The sequence below is a fragment of the Mixophyes fleayi genome, chromosome 12 (genome assembly GCF_038048845.1).
Source record: "Mixophyes fleayi isolate aMixFle1 chromosome 12, aMixFle1.hap1, whole genome shotgun sequence".
Lineage (NCBI taxonomy): Eukaryota > Metazoa > Chordata > Amphibia > Anura > Limnodynastidae > Mixophyes > Mixophyes fleayi.
The window spans coordinates 8420625-8435300 of record NC_134413.1 but is presented as its reverse complement, the minus strand read 5'-3'; the positions used below and the strand labels follow the sequence as shown (position 1 = coordinate 8435300).

General features: G+C 39.6%; 2 protein-coding genes across 3 annotated transcripts in view; both read left to right on the top strand.

Moving 5' to 3' along the window:
• LOC142108836 (cholesterol 24-hydroxylase-like) overlaps window positions 1–4187 on the top strand; it is a 30190-nt gene extending 26003 nt beyond the window's left edge. For both annotated transcript variants that reach the window (XM_075192747.1, XM_075192746.1), the window contains exons 13-15: window positions 1187–1275; window positions 2188–2254; window positions 2939–4187. In XM_075192747.1, the coding sequence (XP_075048848.1) occupies window positions 1187–1275; window positions 2188–2254; window positions 2939–3097 (315 nt within the window). In that variant the 3' untranslated portion in view covers window positions 3098–4187. The remainder of the gene's footprint in view (window positions 1–1186; window positions 1276–2187; window positions 2255–2938) is intronic.
• A 356-nt stretch (window positions 4188–4543) lies between these two features.
• PSMC6 (proteasome 26S subunit, ATPase 6) lies at window positions 4544–14676 on the top strand. Its single transcript, XM_075193323.1, has 14 exons — window positions 4544–4698; window positions 6513–6592; window positions 8073–8112; window positions 8234–8286; window positions 8750–8817; window positions 9132–9246; window positions 9400–9487; window positions 10522–10583; window positions 10881–11004; window positions 11253–11314; window positions 11825–11945; window positions 12376–12456; window positions 12904–12975; window positions 14158–14676. Exons 1-14 carry the CDS (start codon window positions 4572–4574, stop codon window positions 14274–14276), a joined length of 1212 nt encoding a protein of 403 aa, XP_075049424.1. The 5' UTR covers window positions 4544–4571; the 3' UTR covers window positions 14277–14676.

Below are 14676 nucleotides of genomic sequence, written 5' to 3'. Positions count from 1 at the left end.
GGGTACACTGATTCAGGCTATTAGCTCTGGGTACACTGATGCAGGCTATTAGCTGTCAGGTACAGTGATGCAGGCTATTAGCTGTCGGGTACACTGATGCAGGTTATTAGCTGTCGGGTACACTGATGCAGGATATTAGCTGTGGGTACACTGATGCAGGCTATTAGCTGTGGGTACACTGATGCAGGCTATTAGCTGTGGGTACATTGATGCAGGCTATTAGCTGTCGGGTACACTGATGCAGACTATTAGCTGTGGGTACACTGATGCAGGCTATTAGCTGTGGGTACACTGATGCAGGCTATTAGCTGTGGGTACATTGATGCAGGCTATTAGCTGTCGGGTACACTGATGCAGGTTTTTATCAGCTGTCGGGTACAGTGATGCAGGCTATTAGCTGTGGGTACACTGATGCAGGCTATTAGCTGTCGGGTACACTGATGCAGGATATTAGCTGTGGGTACACTGATGCAGGCTATTAGCTGTGGGTACACTGATGCAGGCTATTAGCTGTGGGTACATTGATGCAGGTTATTAGCTGTCAGGTACACTGATGCAGGCTATTAGCTGTGGGTACACTGATGCAGGCTATTAGCTGTCAGGTACACTGATGCAGACTATTAGCTGTGGGTACACTGATGCAGGCTATTAGCTGTCGGGTACACTGATGCAGGCTATTAGCTGTCAGGTACACTGATGCAGACTATTAGCTGTGGGTACACTGATGCAGGCTATTAGCTGTGGGTACACTGATGCAGGCTATTAGCTGTGGGTACATTGATGCAGGCTATTAGCTGTCGGGTACACTGATGCAGGTTTTTATCAGCTGTCGGGTACAGTGATGCAGGCTATTAGCTGTCGGGTACATATTGTAGATTTCTATGCATGTTTAAAGTTGGCTGCCAGGGTCGGATATTCGTAGCAACTGGGCTGTCAGGACTTAGGAGTGTAACCGTCAAGGAAAAATAACTTTTCAAACAATAGTTATTTTTATAGTTACAATTAAAATGCTGTAAAAGATTTATCATAAAAACAAAAAACAAAATTCAGATTGCAGACCCCCCCCCTTTGAAGTCAATGGAACTCATAGAGAACTACATATGTAATTCTAAGTGATGTTTATATTTCTATTTATTTCGTCATCAAGTCACAGCTGACATTACCTCTTGTATCATCCTCTCTGCAGTTTAACTCATACGTTTTTGGAAGGATGGAGCAGTTTTTCAAAGATCCCCTCACGTTTAACCCGGAAAGATTTAGCCCTGATGCCCAGAAGTAAATATTTGTGTTGTCACTGCTAAATTAACGTAATATTTTGTGTTAATGTATATTCCAATATATATATATATATATATATATGGCATATAACAGGGCAGGAAACTATTGTCTAAAACAGCCAGATAATTATGTAGTGCCGTTGAGTATTTGCGAAAGTCCAGCACATTTGCAATTCCAATGGTTTTCTCACGCTGCAGCTGCTGTGTTAGTTAGTATAGTTGCAGGTTAAACCACTATTTGTTGTCCTTTACATCGGGGTACAGAAATCAGATCGTACTATCGTAGTCTCCCCTGCAGCTCCCTGGACTGACTTCCGTACAGCAACTGCCTCTGGGTGCTCCAGTTTCCTCCCAGAATCCAAAAACATACTGGTAGGATAATTGGACCCCAGTCTGTAAGGTAAATGTATCAAGCTGAGAGTTTGAAAAGTGTAGATGTTGCCTATAGCAACCAATCAGATTCTAGCTATCATTTATTTAGTGTATTCTACAAAATTATAACTAGAATCTGATTGGTTGCTATAGGCAACATCTCCTCTTTTCAAACCCACTGGAAGCTCGCAGCTTGATACATTTATCCCTACGTGTGTTAATGTTAAGGAGTTTAGACTGTAAGCTCCAACAGTCATGATTTGAATAATTACATATCATCTGCACAGTGCTGTATAATATGATTGGCGCTATATAAAAAGCAATAATACATTTTAGCCCTTTAACATTTATACAACACTCAGACACTGTATGAATTAAATCCTTGCTTAGATGAACTTACAATCTCAACATCTGCCTCTGCTACAGCCATTGCTATATATGTTTAAATATTCTAAAGTATGAAAATGTTTACATACATTACACTGGATCTATGGATACTTACAGCATTGGGTATTAATATGTATGATTTCCCCTACAGACCATACTTCACGTACTTTCCATTTTCCCTTGGCCCCAGATCTTGTATTGGACAAGTGTTTTCACAGGTAAGAATGTATCAATTCGAAAACCTACATTCTGTAGGGACCGAGGTGAATGTCAGATTCTTTGTTTATAGCAATAGTTAAACCAGTTTTTTGCATTACCTCTTTCATACATTCCCAGAGTGGTTTTATCATAGTCCCTTATTCTCCAAAGCATTTCAATGGGTCTATTTCCATTATTTTATCCCACAAAAAAGTCACCAGACACCGTTTTTTGTTGTTCTTGTGCATTACGTCAAGTGTTCAGGTCAGTATAGAAGTAAATGTTTTAGTAATGCAAAAACGACACACTATGCAGCTTATTTTGTTCTGCTATGGTGGCTCAGTGGTTAGCACTTCTGCCCTACAGCTCTGGGGTCATGAGTTCAATTCCCGACCATGGCCTTATCTGTAAGGACTTTCTTTGCATGTTATCCCCGTGTTTACGTGGGTTTCCTCTGGGTGCTCCGGTTTCCTCCCACACTCCAAAAACATACTGGTAGGTTAATTGGCTGCTAACAAATTAACCCTAGTCTGTGTGTGTGTGTGTTAGGGAATTTAGACTGTAAGCCCCAATGGGGCAGGAACTGATGTGAGTGAGTTCTCTGTACAGCACTGCAGAATTAGTGGCGCTATATAAATAAATGGTAATAATAATCATACGTAATCCACTAAAAATTCAATGTAATTGTCTTCCTTGTTTAACAGATGGAGGCTAAAGTGGTTATGACAAAACTCTTACAAAGATTTGAGTTTCAGCTGACAGAGGGGCAAAGTTTTGACATAATAGATACCGGAACTCTGCGGCCAAAGGACGGCGTGATCTGCAGACTGAGGCTTCGATCAAACAAGAAAGAAACGAAATAGACATAGTCAATTATTATATCGAGTAGCTGCTAATAGTAAAATGCAGGCAAATTCAAGTCCCGCTTTTCGGTTAAGTACGCCTATTTTCTGCCGTATCACTCGTACCAGCTACAGGGCAGGTGTAAGTGCCCACTGATAATTAAAACAACACATATGTGAGCCATTAGCTAGCAAAGAACATGTGTATGTACGGAAGATTGACAATATAAATGCATTGTATGTACAGCATTGAAAGCATCTTGGTCGTTAACACATGCAAATAAATAGAAAAAGGTAATTTAAATGACACAGATTATCTAGACCTTTCTCTATTTATTTGCAGGTGGCCATGTATTCTGTAAATGTAAAATTTATTATACTAGTAGACGCAACAGAGGACAGGCAAACAGTGGGCAAATACTAAAAAACATAAATGGTTGCTCAACTCTGTAGGTCCTTTAAATTAATAGTCTGTAACTCGTGGGGATTTCTGATCGTGACCCCCACCCCATTTTTTGCAGCCACATCTCCCACTGTTTGATAATTCAGTATGTTAGACATTAATCAACCAGCCAGCCTACGGAATATGTTGGCGCTATATAAATAGATGATGATGATAATGATATGACAGCATTACCCTATGCATCCCATTCAGAATCCCCCACAATGGGCTATTCTAGGTCACTTAGCAGATGAAACTGATATTCCGAGATTAGACGGAACGCTGTCGCCAGTCCAGACAGCAGTGGTCAGAAAGCTATTTTACAGCAATGAATACATATTTTCACTTTCTTGTCTTACCATTGCTCAGGACAATTTGTTTGGTCCCGTTCTTTTAATAGGATTCCTGGACATGAGTCACTTAGTTTATATGTTATATTAAAAAAAAAATTACCTACTTGTGCATAAATAACAATTTTGCATAAACAAAATATTGAACATATATCTGAAATGGATTGTCGGCTCGCTAACCAACCAAAACATTCCCAGATAAAAGGACAAACTAGTTTTGACTCACTGCCTATCTTTTAATAGCATGTTTATTCCTGCTGTTTCCTTGTCTATCTTTTTGTATTCTCCATGTCACAATAAAAAATATTTTTGAAAAAAAAAAGTGAAACATTAATCCAAAATATTACCTACTGGGGGCATTGCGTTTCACCTGATCCAAGGGGTACCCCAATGTGTGCAGCAGTCTGACCAGGGCGGCATGACAAAGCGACTGTGGTCAGCAGCCTATTAGGAACATTTTAAAAGACAAAAATGCAGCTTGCCCAGTGACCCTGCCCAAGGTAGCCCACTATGGGTCCAGCCCCTGATTGGTATAATTCCAGTTTACCTAGAAGACAGTGACCTGAGATGTCCCGAGCTGCAGTACCAGGTCCCAGCAGAGAGGGCGCTGTGACCACAGCTCGCACTTAGTGTCAGAGCGGCCGCTCTGGCCTGTGCTGAGCTATGAGGGGCGGAGCCTCGGTTCCCTCCTCCCCCGGCGGCCATGGCCCTTCCCGGCATTCCCTATGAGCAGCGGCTTCTCATCATGGCGGACCCGCGGGAGAAGGCGCTGCAGGACTACAGGAAGAAGCTGCTGGAGCACAAGGAGATAGACGGGCGGCTGAAGGAATGTGAGTGGCGGAGGGTGAGGCGGGGGAGCCGGGCATAGGGGGAGGAGCCGGAGCGGCAGACGGCTCCGGACACAAGTCGCTTTGTCATGCCGGCCTGTGAGGGGGGGCTGAGGCCGGGCTGGGCCTGTGCGGTTATCGCGGTGCTGCCCTCAGCCCGGGGACATCCTGCCGGAGCGGGGGCTGTATACCGGGGTAGGCTGCTGGGTGGCGACCAGTGTCCTCACCCGGAGCCAGTGCCCCGTCATATCCCCTTGTGTATATTCCGATCCCCCTGTACTAAATATAATACACTATAGGGGTACATAATATACCCCCTGTGTATCCTGATCTCCCTGTACTGTATATAATACACCATAAGGAGGTACATAATAATACCCCCTTGTGTATTTTGATCTCCCTGTATTGTACATAATAACCCTCCCCCTGTGTATCCTGCATTGCTCTATTATATGTACTATGATACACCACACAGGGCACATAATACTCCCTGTGTAACCTGATCTCCCTTGTACTGTGTGTACTACACTATAGGGGTACATAATACCCTACTGTGTATCCTGATCTCCATGTACTATATATAATACAAGATAGGAGTTACATAATAACCTCCCTCTGTATCCTGATCTCCCTTGTACTGTGTTTACTACAGTATAGGGGTACATAATACTCTACTGTGTATCCTGATATCCCTGTACTATATATATATATATATATATATATATATATATATATATATATATATATATAAATACACCGTAGGGGTACATAATAATACCCTCCTGGTATATCCTGATTCCCCTGTACTATATATAATACAACATAGAGATTACACAATATCTCACCTGTCCTGTGTATAATACACCATAGGGTGCACACATTAATACTCTCCCTGTGTATTCTGATACCTGTACTGTGTGCAGATCCTATATAATACACCATAGTGGGGTGCCCACACTCGTTTCTCCCTGTTTATACGAAGCATCTGTACTAGGACACATTATTTGCACTGTCACCTTCTTCCTATCTTAAAGAATATACTATATTATAAAGCATTATTGAGGTTGCACAATGTATGTACTAAGCTCCTATACTATAATACACTGTAGGGGAACATACAATAATTCCCTCACTCTGTCCAGATCACCTGTACTATTATATGCCATGAAGGATGCTTCCATCCAGACCTCCTTAATATATTGGGGAGAGAATAATAATCTTTATGATAATACATAGTTGGGATGACAGGGCCCAGTCCTGTGATACATGATAACCACTGACAGTGCATAAATCTGACATCACTGCTATAACTCAATCCTCCTCTAGTCTTAATGTTTTAGATCCAGAGCGTTGTTTCATCAAGTTTATGAAATGTTTACTTTGTGTTTTCAAGATTTGATAGTTGACAAATAATGTTGCTTATGTTGACAGTACTGATAGCAAATCATTTAATATATAGCTTTAAATACTTGTTACACTCTTTACATTACACGCTACAGAGTGATTTGCTTGGGACTTTTGTATTGCATTTTAGCCCACTAGAAGCCTTGTTGATGGATTGTTTCCACTTGTTATATTTTGTTGATATGTGAGTATTCAATAGATTAGTATTTTATTATGCAGATGTTAACTGTTCACATAGTGTAATTTTTGGTTTCAGTCTAAATACTGTACTTTTGATACTGCGCAGTATCAAGTGATATTTGTAGGTTTTGTTTAAATCATTGTATCGAACAGGACACTTCAATAATTTACTATTTAGAATTATAAATTCATATATTTTGTGTTCTAAAAAGTAGTTTGGATTTTATTTTCAGTGAGAGAGCAGTTAAAGGAACTCACTAAACAATATGAAAAATCGGAAAATGACCTGAAGGCTCTACAAAGCGTGGGGCAGGTGAGCACTAAACATTGTTCATAAAGTTACTTTATAGACTCCTCCTGGCCTTTCCTTCCACAGTGCATCAAGATTCCTTACTGTTATAGTCCCCTTTTTTTTAATATTAGCTAGATTAAGAATGTTCCTTTTAAAGGGGAGCCCTATTTACTCCAGCAGTTGGTGCCATCTTGCTGCAAATTCAATTGTCACCAAACACTTTGTCATCATAATATGTTACAAATCGCGTTCTACTCAGTGGGACCAGAACTCTCATAGCAGATTGAGATCGTGAAGGAGATTTGCTGCTCTGAGCAAATGAGTTACCAGTAACATAGATTGTTTTCTAACTTGTGAAAGCTACAGCTTAGTGCCAGACCTTAGAAAAATACTTTTCTAATATATTTAAAAACCATTGGTGAAAAGTCCTCTTTAAAGTGTGAATGACCTGTCCTCCTTCATTACATTGCCTAATATTTAAGGTCTGAAATGAGTCTACAGAAGGCCACTTGTGGCTGCAATCAGCCATTTGGCAGAACATTTGCTTTTTACTTAAGTCCATTTAGCGAAGTATTTTCAGAAGTTTGCAGAAATCCCCGCTGCCTATGTCCCTATTTTCAAACGTTGACACAATTTATACTGTTTGTTTCTTGTTTAATATGTTGTGTAGTTTCTGCGTTCACGTACTGAGATTATTGGGCTGTCAGCTCTTTAAGAGAACTGTTTATATTGCCTGGTGGTCTGTGCCAAAATATTACAGAACTGGATGCTTTTTGGGGGGGTTTTTCTTTCAAAAACTTATCCAGTGTTTGTCATATAAATATAATTAATGTATAGCGATCAATAATTTGGGCAGCATGGTGGCGTAGTGGTTAGCACATCTGCCTTACAGCACTGGGGTCATGAGTTCAATTCCCGACCATGGCCTTATCTGTGAGGAGTTTGTATGTTCTCCCTGTGTTTGCGTGGGTTTCCTCCGGGTGCTCTGGTTTCCTCCCACACTCCAAAAACATACTGGTAGGTTAATTGGCTGCTAACAAATTGACCCTAGACTGTCTGTCTCTCTCTGTCTGTGTGTGTGTGTTAGGGAATTTAGACTGTGAGCCCCAATGGGGCAGGGACTGATGTGAGTGCGTTCTCTGTACAGCGCTGCGGAATTAGTGGCGCTATATAAATAAATGATGATGATGATGATAATCCAGGCCTGGACAACCTGTGGCTCTCCAGCTGTTGTGAAACTACAAACCCCAGCATGCTTTGCCAGTTGGTAGCCAGTCACTAGCTGGCAAGGTATGCTGGGACTTGTAGTTTCACAACACCTGAGCGCCACACCGGTTGTCAAGGCCTGATGTATTAAAAGTCCCCTTCTCCATTAGATTACATGTTGTTTATTTAAGCCGTCACCCTACCTACTTTGTTTTAGTGTTCATGTACAAGGATTTGTATTGTATTTCTCAAACACCTTTTTTATACAGTACTTATGTTTCTGAATTATTTCCAGATTGTTGGTGAAGTCCTTAAACAGCTGACAGAAGAAAAATGTAAGTACTGTTGTTGCTGTGGTCTATTCTATATTGCATCAATTGTATGTGGGTGCATCCATGTGTATACAGTCTCCCCTTCCGAAGACATTTCATTCACACTTAACTTGTATGATTTCAGTCATTGTTAAAGCAACAAATGGACCAAGATATGTTGTCGGGTGCCGTCGCCAGGTAATTTACATTTATTTTAGTTATCTTATTTTTTTATTTTTCTGTATAAGTTTGTGATGCACAGTTATTTATAAATGTGTTAACTGCAATAATAATCAGAGTCTTAAAGTATTGTTTGTTTTTTGTTTTTTTTGTCCATTTCATCACAACAGCTGAAGATGTTTTTTGTTGGTGTTTAGGAACCTGTCACTGGGTTCTTTGTTGTTTTATTGCAGTGCAACATAATTGCTTGTGTACTGTATAGATGGCAAAAAAAACAAGGCGGGGGATATCTCTAATGGTTCTTTAGGAAGCCGTCGCATACTTTCCTCTCAAGGCACTGTGTGGCAAAGCAACCTGGGCTCATCCTACATGTGGACAACATTTGAATTCCGACTTGCTGCCAATTATTTTTCCTGTTCCTGTTTACATATCCTATTGGGAACGTGCCTGAAAATATTTGTTTTTCTTTCTTTGATCCTAGCTTGACAAGAGTAAGCTGAAGCCCGGGACAAGAGTTGCTTTAGACATGACGACTCTCACGATCATGCGGTAAGCTGCCGGTCTCACGATAGAGCTTTCACTTGTACGTTTGCTATTTGGGTCTATGTGCAGAGATCTCGGCATTGCAAGACGGGCAGCAATACTTCAACATAGACAAGTGTGTGCTAACTTTGACACTTATACAATTAAAACAGCCGGGTCCAGTGCTGCGTAATGGGCTGGTATAGTTTTGTCTCGTAACCGCACTCGCCTCCCTTTTATCGGCATCACTTGTGTCTCTCCCAGGAACTAGTATAGTGACCACGGCTTTTATATACTCTTATAGTTTAACCGGAAATCATTATGATCTCATTTTGTTCCAGCTACTTGCCACGAGAAGTGGATCCCCTTGTGTATAACATGTCCCACGAGGACCCCGGGGATGTGTCCTATTCTGAAATTGGAGGTCTGTCTGAACAGATCCGAGAACTCAGAGAGGTATGTGAGTGATAATAAATGTAAGGACTGTATATTTCTATAGAAATCCACATTTTGTGCGGCCTGTGGCTGACAGTTCAGGTCATACATTGTTACACAGTAGAAGTATGACTGCAGCCAATCAGATTCTCAGTATGTTCTTTCTATTAACAGGTCATTGAGCTTCCTCTCACAAACCCAGAGCTGTTCCAGCGGGTAGGAATTATACCCCCGAAGGGTTGTCTGCTATACGGCCCCCCAGGTCCGTGTCTATTTAATGATTATCTACACTAGATGTGTTTTGTGCGCCGATTACATAGACTCAATCAGAAATTTGTAAAGTAAATTATTTAATACCTGTTGCTATTTTCATACCGAGAAAGTGGAGAACATGGAGTTGTTTGACTTTCTTTTGTGAAAAAGTGTCAGGATTGCAATGGAGCACTGTGCACGCATTAGACAGGAGAATAGCCAGTGTTACAAAACTGAATTCAGAGAAAGTAATGCTTAATAAATACGGGTTTTTAGTATTTCTATGCAAATTAAATATTTGCTTGTCAGGATGCTGCTGGTCATTGGTGTTTCAGCTTTTATGCTGCGGCCAACTCCCCTCCCCCTGCTTTCTGCAGCTGTTGCGTTACCAGGGATTACTATTGTCAACCAAGGTTTGGTGGAGTCTAGGCTCCCTCTATTTATATAGACATACTAAGACAGGAGCATCACAACAAAATAGTAAATATAAGTCAAGATTTTTATTTTTTATTTTCATAAAACAAAATGTGATTTGTTTCCCCCCCCCCCTTCCCCAAACATTAGCCTGTTTGTAATGCAATCCTAAAGACCTAGTTGACTTATCAATTTTACGTTTTGATTAATCAGTAAATGTGCTTAGCTATTTATGCCCTCTTCTGTTAGCTTTGCAGAAGTGAATTTTCAGGAGTGCCAATCTCCATAATCCTACATTTAAATTGGCTTTAACATCTTATTGCTGTATTGCACCTTGTACAGGCGGATCTCTGCTAAGACTATACATACCTTTATATATCCATACAGGCTATTAGCAACTTAGTGGGTTATGATTGTGTTTCCTTTGTCTGCTGTTGTTTTTAATTTGATTGGGTGCACCAGAATATCATGTCACTCCCGAATAATTGCATTGCCCTGCCCCCTGTGGTCCTGAGTGTAATTGTTTGTACCGATCAGTCTGCTGAACTAGGCTTCAGTTACAATATTTTAAAATACAGATCCTAAGATGCTTTAAATGATTTCCGTTTAACTTATTCCTTTATCCTCAAGGTACCGGAAAAACACTCTTAGCAAGAGCTGTTGCCAGCCAGTTGGATTGCAATTTCCTAAAGGTAACCAAAATGTCTTTATTGTTCCTAAATGATATGTAAATAATTGCTTTTTTTTAATATCTATGTACTATAGGCTTTATTGGATAATTGTGTAACTATGGCCAACCGGTTATGCTTCTGCAATCTCAGCTTGTTTTAAAGTGGAGGCAGATATTGTTTTATCTGACTAAATATTCGTTAGATGCGACCTATCCATTCACTGGTAACATATGTCCTCACAGAGGCATGATAATCTGTGTCTTGACTGACAGATCCACTTTAATTGCCGTTTTGTTTTTGTCTTTTGTGTTACTCCAGGTTGTATCTAGTTCAATTGTAGACAAATACATTGGTGAAAGTGCCAGACTCATTAGAGAAATGTTCAACTACGCCAGGGATCACCAACCATGCATCATCTTTATGGATGAAATCGATGCCATAGGTGAGGAGAATCTATATGTGGTCCTAACCTTTAGGAAGAGAAAACTGCATAATCCATCTATTTTTAGTTTAGATGTTCACCAACATGATGGCACATGGATCCATCATTTTAGTACTTTAATAGGTTCATTTTGATTCAGATTTTGTGTACAATGAACTTGTGAATTCCTGCAAAAATCTAAATTTTTTAGTGACTCGTGGCTTATTTAATAGCCAGGCTTGACCAGTCTGTTCTTGTTAACTCTTCAGGTGGTCGGCGGTTTTCTGAGGGCACTTCAGCCGATCGAGAAATTCAGAGAACTCTAATGGAGGTATGTTTGGGGTTTGTGCGTACATTGGGGGGTGTGATATATTTTTCTTTGTTTGTGACGAGTCAGAACATTTGTAAGTTAACACAGTAGTCGGATATTTCAGCTCTGCCATCTCCTGTATGCTCATGTTAGGTCATTTGGAGTGGTAACTGGGTTCTTAATGGTAACGCACAGTAGTGGTAATGTGCTTCTCTAAAAATTGATGCAGGACCCCTGTGACAAAGTCCCTTCTATATGGGAAAAAAAGAGTTCATCCAACTTTCAACAAAAAGAAAACATACATTACATGTGCACTGTTGTTGTAGGCTCCCTGAGCATAGATAAATACTGACATAAAATCCCCCAATTGCCAAACTGCACAGCACGACCTGTCAGCCGTTAAAGGACAAGACTTATTGTGAACACCATAATGTCTAAACGTGATAGTTGTCAGGAGCTGTCAGTACCTGTTAATTGTTCTTTGATCGGTACCCTGTGTAGGATCTTGACGAGTTTTGTTTTTTTTGCTAGTTGTTGAATCAAATGGATGGATTTGATACCCTGCACAGAGTCAAAATGATCATGGCTACTAACCGACCAGACACACTAGACCCGGCCTTGCTACGCCCAGGGAGACTGGACCGGAAAATTCGTAAGTGTCTTGTGATATTTTGATATTTAACCTTAACCAATTGATGACCAGAAGGCTTTGCCCCTTCATGCCAGAGCAAGCTTCACTTCTTGGAATGTGTCCCTTTTAAATGAAACACTTTATAATGGGTTTTATATTGTGTTTTTATGTCTGGGACAGATGGTTAGGTTTTGGTAGCAAATTAAAATAAATATATTTCTATGTTATAAGCATTACATGGGAAAAGAGAGACATTTTTTTTTTGCCTTAACTTATTAACCCCAATCATGTAATTGAATAGTTTCCAGCGTACTCTTAAGTACAGCAATGGTCAAATGTGTTCCTAGCTATTCTGCCTGATGGGACATAGATAATGTTACTTATCTAGTAACGATAAACGTACAGTGGTTGGCAAGTGTTGATATTTGTATTTTCTCTGTTTATTTTGCAGATATTGAATTGCCCAATGAGCAGGCCAGATTAGATATTTTGAAGATTCACGCTGGTCCCATTACTAAACATGGTGAAATAGGTAAAAAAAAAATAAAAAAAAAAATGACTTTAAAGTCATGTCAGCTAAACTGTTGATGAATATTTAACATAGAAGAGTATTTGTGCACTGCAGCATGAACAGTGAATATGGGACAAATGTAATTTACTTCTGTCCAAGAATATATATCGCAGTTTGAGTGAATTGGGCAGCGACATGAAGGCAGAAAATGAGGGACAAAAAAATACTGTAATATTAAATGTGCACAAATTGGAGTTATTTGGAAGCTATATATTGGAATTCTCAAATAGAAGTTGTTACTACTTTCTCGCACAATAAAATACATTCACACACTTATTTGTGCTGAGACACACACACACGTGAACTCATGACCCCAGCGCTGTGAGGCAGAAGTGCTAACCACTTGGCCACTGTGGGTATCCTGTTTCATATAAAGACGTCGTTTCTCTCGTTTTATTTTTTGATTAGATTATGAAGCCATCGTGAAGCTTTCAGATGGGTTCAACGGAGCAGATCTCAGAAATGTCTGTACTGAAGCTGGTAAGGGATCGTTTCTACTAAAAGTCTGTACATTGCAGTGTAATGTATGGTCTCATGAATACAATTTTGTTGTCCACGCTGTACGCTTATAGAAGCATTGTTCAGATTGCACGTAGATTGGATAAATACAAGGAAATGCACTTTTGCATTGTTCGGAATCCGGGGTAAAGAATCACCTTTACGATTCCCATTACTTGACTGCTTGATTCCGTTAATGGGCACCGCTCAATGTATATACTGGTAGGGCAGATACCCATAACAAGACTGCTGTTTTCTCCATGGCATGAACATATTGCACTGATGTCGAGCACAGCTTCAGAAGGAATCTACCCTGACTATATGCTACTCCAGCTTTAATCACGTGTGCATTGCTATTACGTAGCTGCTTGTATATTGGAGAAAACACCTGGTGGTACTGTTTTGTTTTCTTTATGGTTCGTAATACCCAGAAACTAAAGATATCTACAAGATACATGCCTGGCTTTCCTGAGAACCCAAAAAATAAAATTACTTGGGTTAAAAGTAATTACCAGTGAATCACACATTGCGCGCATGAAGGTGCAGCTCAGTGTCTGTTACTTTTACCTGTATAAACATTTCATTTGGGATTTATCGAGTTTACTGTATGCTAAAAGACCCAAAAGGAGAAGGTGCAATTGTAACCTGTTCCTGAAACTACAGAGACTACTACTACTACTACTACTACTTTAGTGCTACTGATGACTCCTTCCTCTCATTTACATATAGGTAAATAAATAAACAAGTATACCCTTAGGAACTAATAATAAGTGATATAATCTGCTCTCTTCTATAAATTATATGGATATTGGAAGTCACAAAGGAAGTTCTGTAACCATATAAAATTATACAGGTGACAGAAGTTCGAGGTGACCTCTAATCAGTAATTTGGGGCACATTATTTCTTATAATAAACAAGTTTATTTTCTAATGAAACTGGGCTCACTGTTTATACATATATAAACATTGCTTATGTATTCTAACTATTATGGTGGTGGTTTTATATACTATTTGAAAATATGGGCTTGATGATTCATAACACGTTCTGTGTCGCTGAGAACATACACTAGGAGCCATTCGCAACATGTCTGCTTCCATGGTGGAGGTATGTGTACTTTAAGTATATTCTTGTTATGTAACCCGTCTTTGTTCTGGTTGTTACAGGGATGTTTGCTATTCGTGCAGATCATGATTTCGTTGTCCAGGAAGACTTCATGAAAGCTGTCCGCAAAGTTGCTGATTCCAAGAAACTGGAGTCTAAACTAGATTATAAACCGGTCTAATACAGATACAGACTGCATGGGTGATATGTGACTTACAGCAGAGGTTTATCTGTTTCTCTAGACTATGGTTGTCATTAAAAGTATATATAACATCGTCCGAATTATTAGTTTGATAAATTCTGGAACGAGTCTGCTACAGAAATGGTTTCTGTATTAACACAAGCCCTTATATTTTTTTTTTTTTTTTTTTTTTGGGAGAGCCTGTTTAGAAAAGATTTGCATTGTAAAAATATTTACTGACTGAACAGGTTAGAAAAGCTGAGAAGTAATAAAACATAGCAGATTCCAAGAAAGTTACTGTGTTTCGTAAGAAGTATTTTATATCGAATGCCTTTTTGTCCTTTTTTTTTTTTTTTTTTTTTTTTTCTTTCCAAGGTAAATAAACCATGTTTAAATCGGG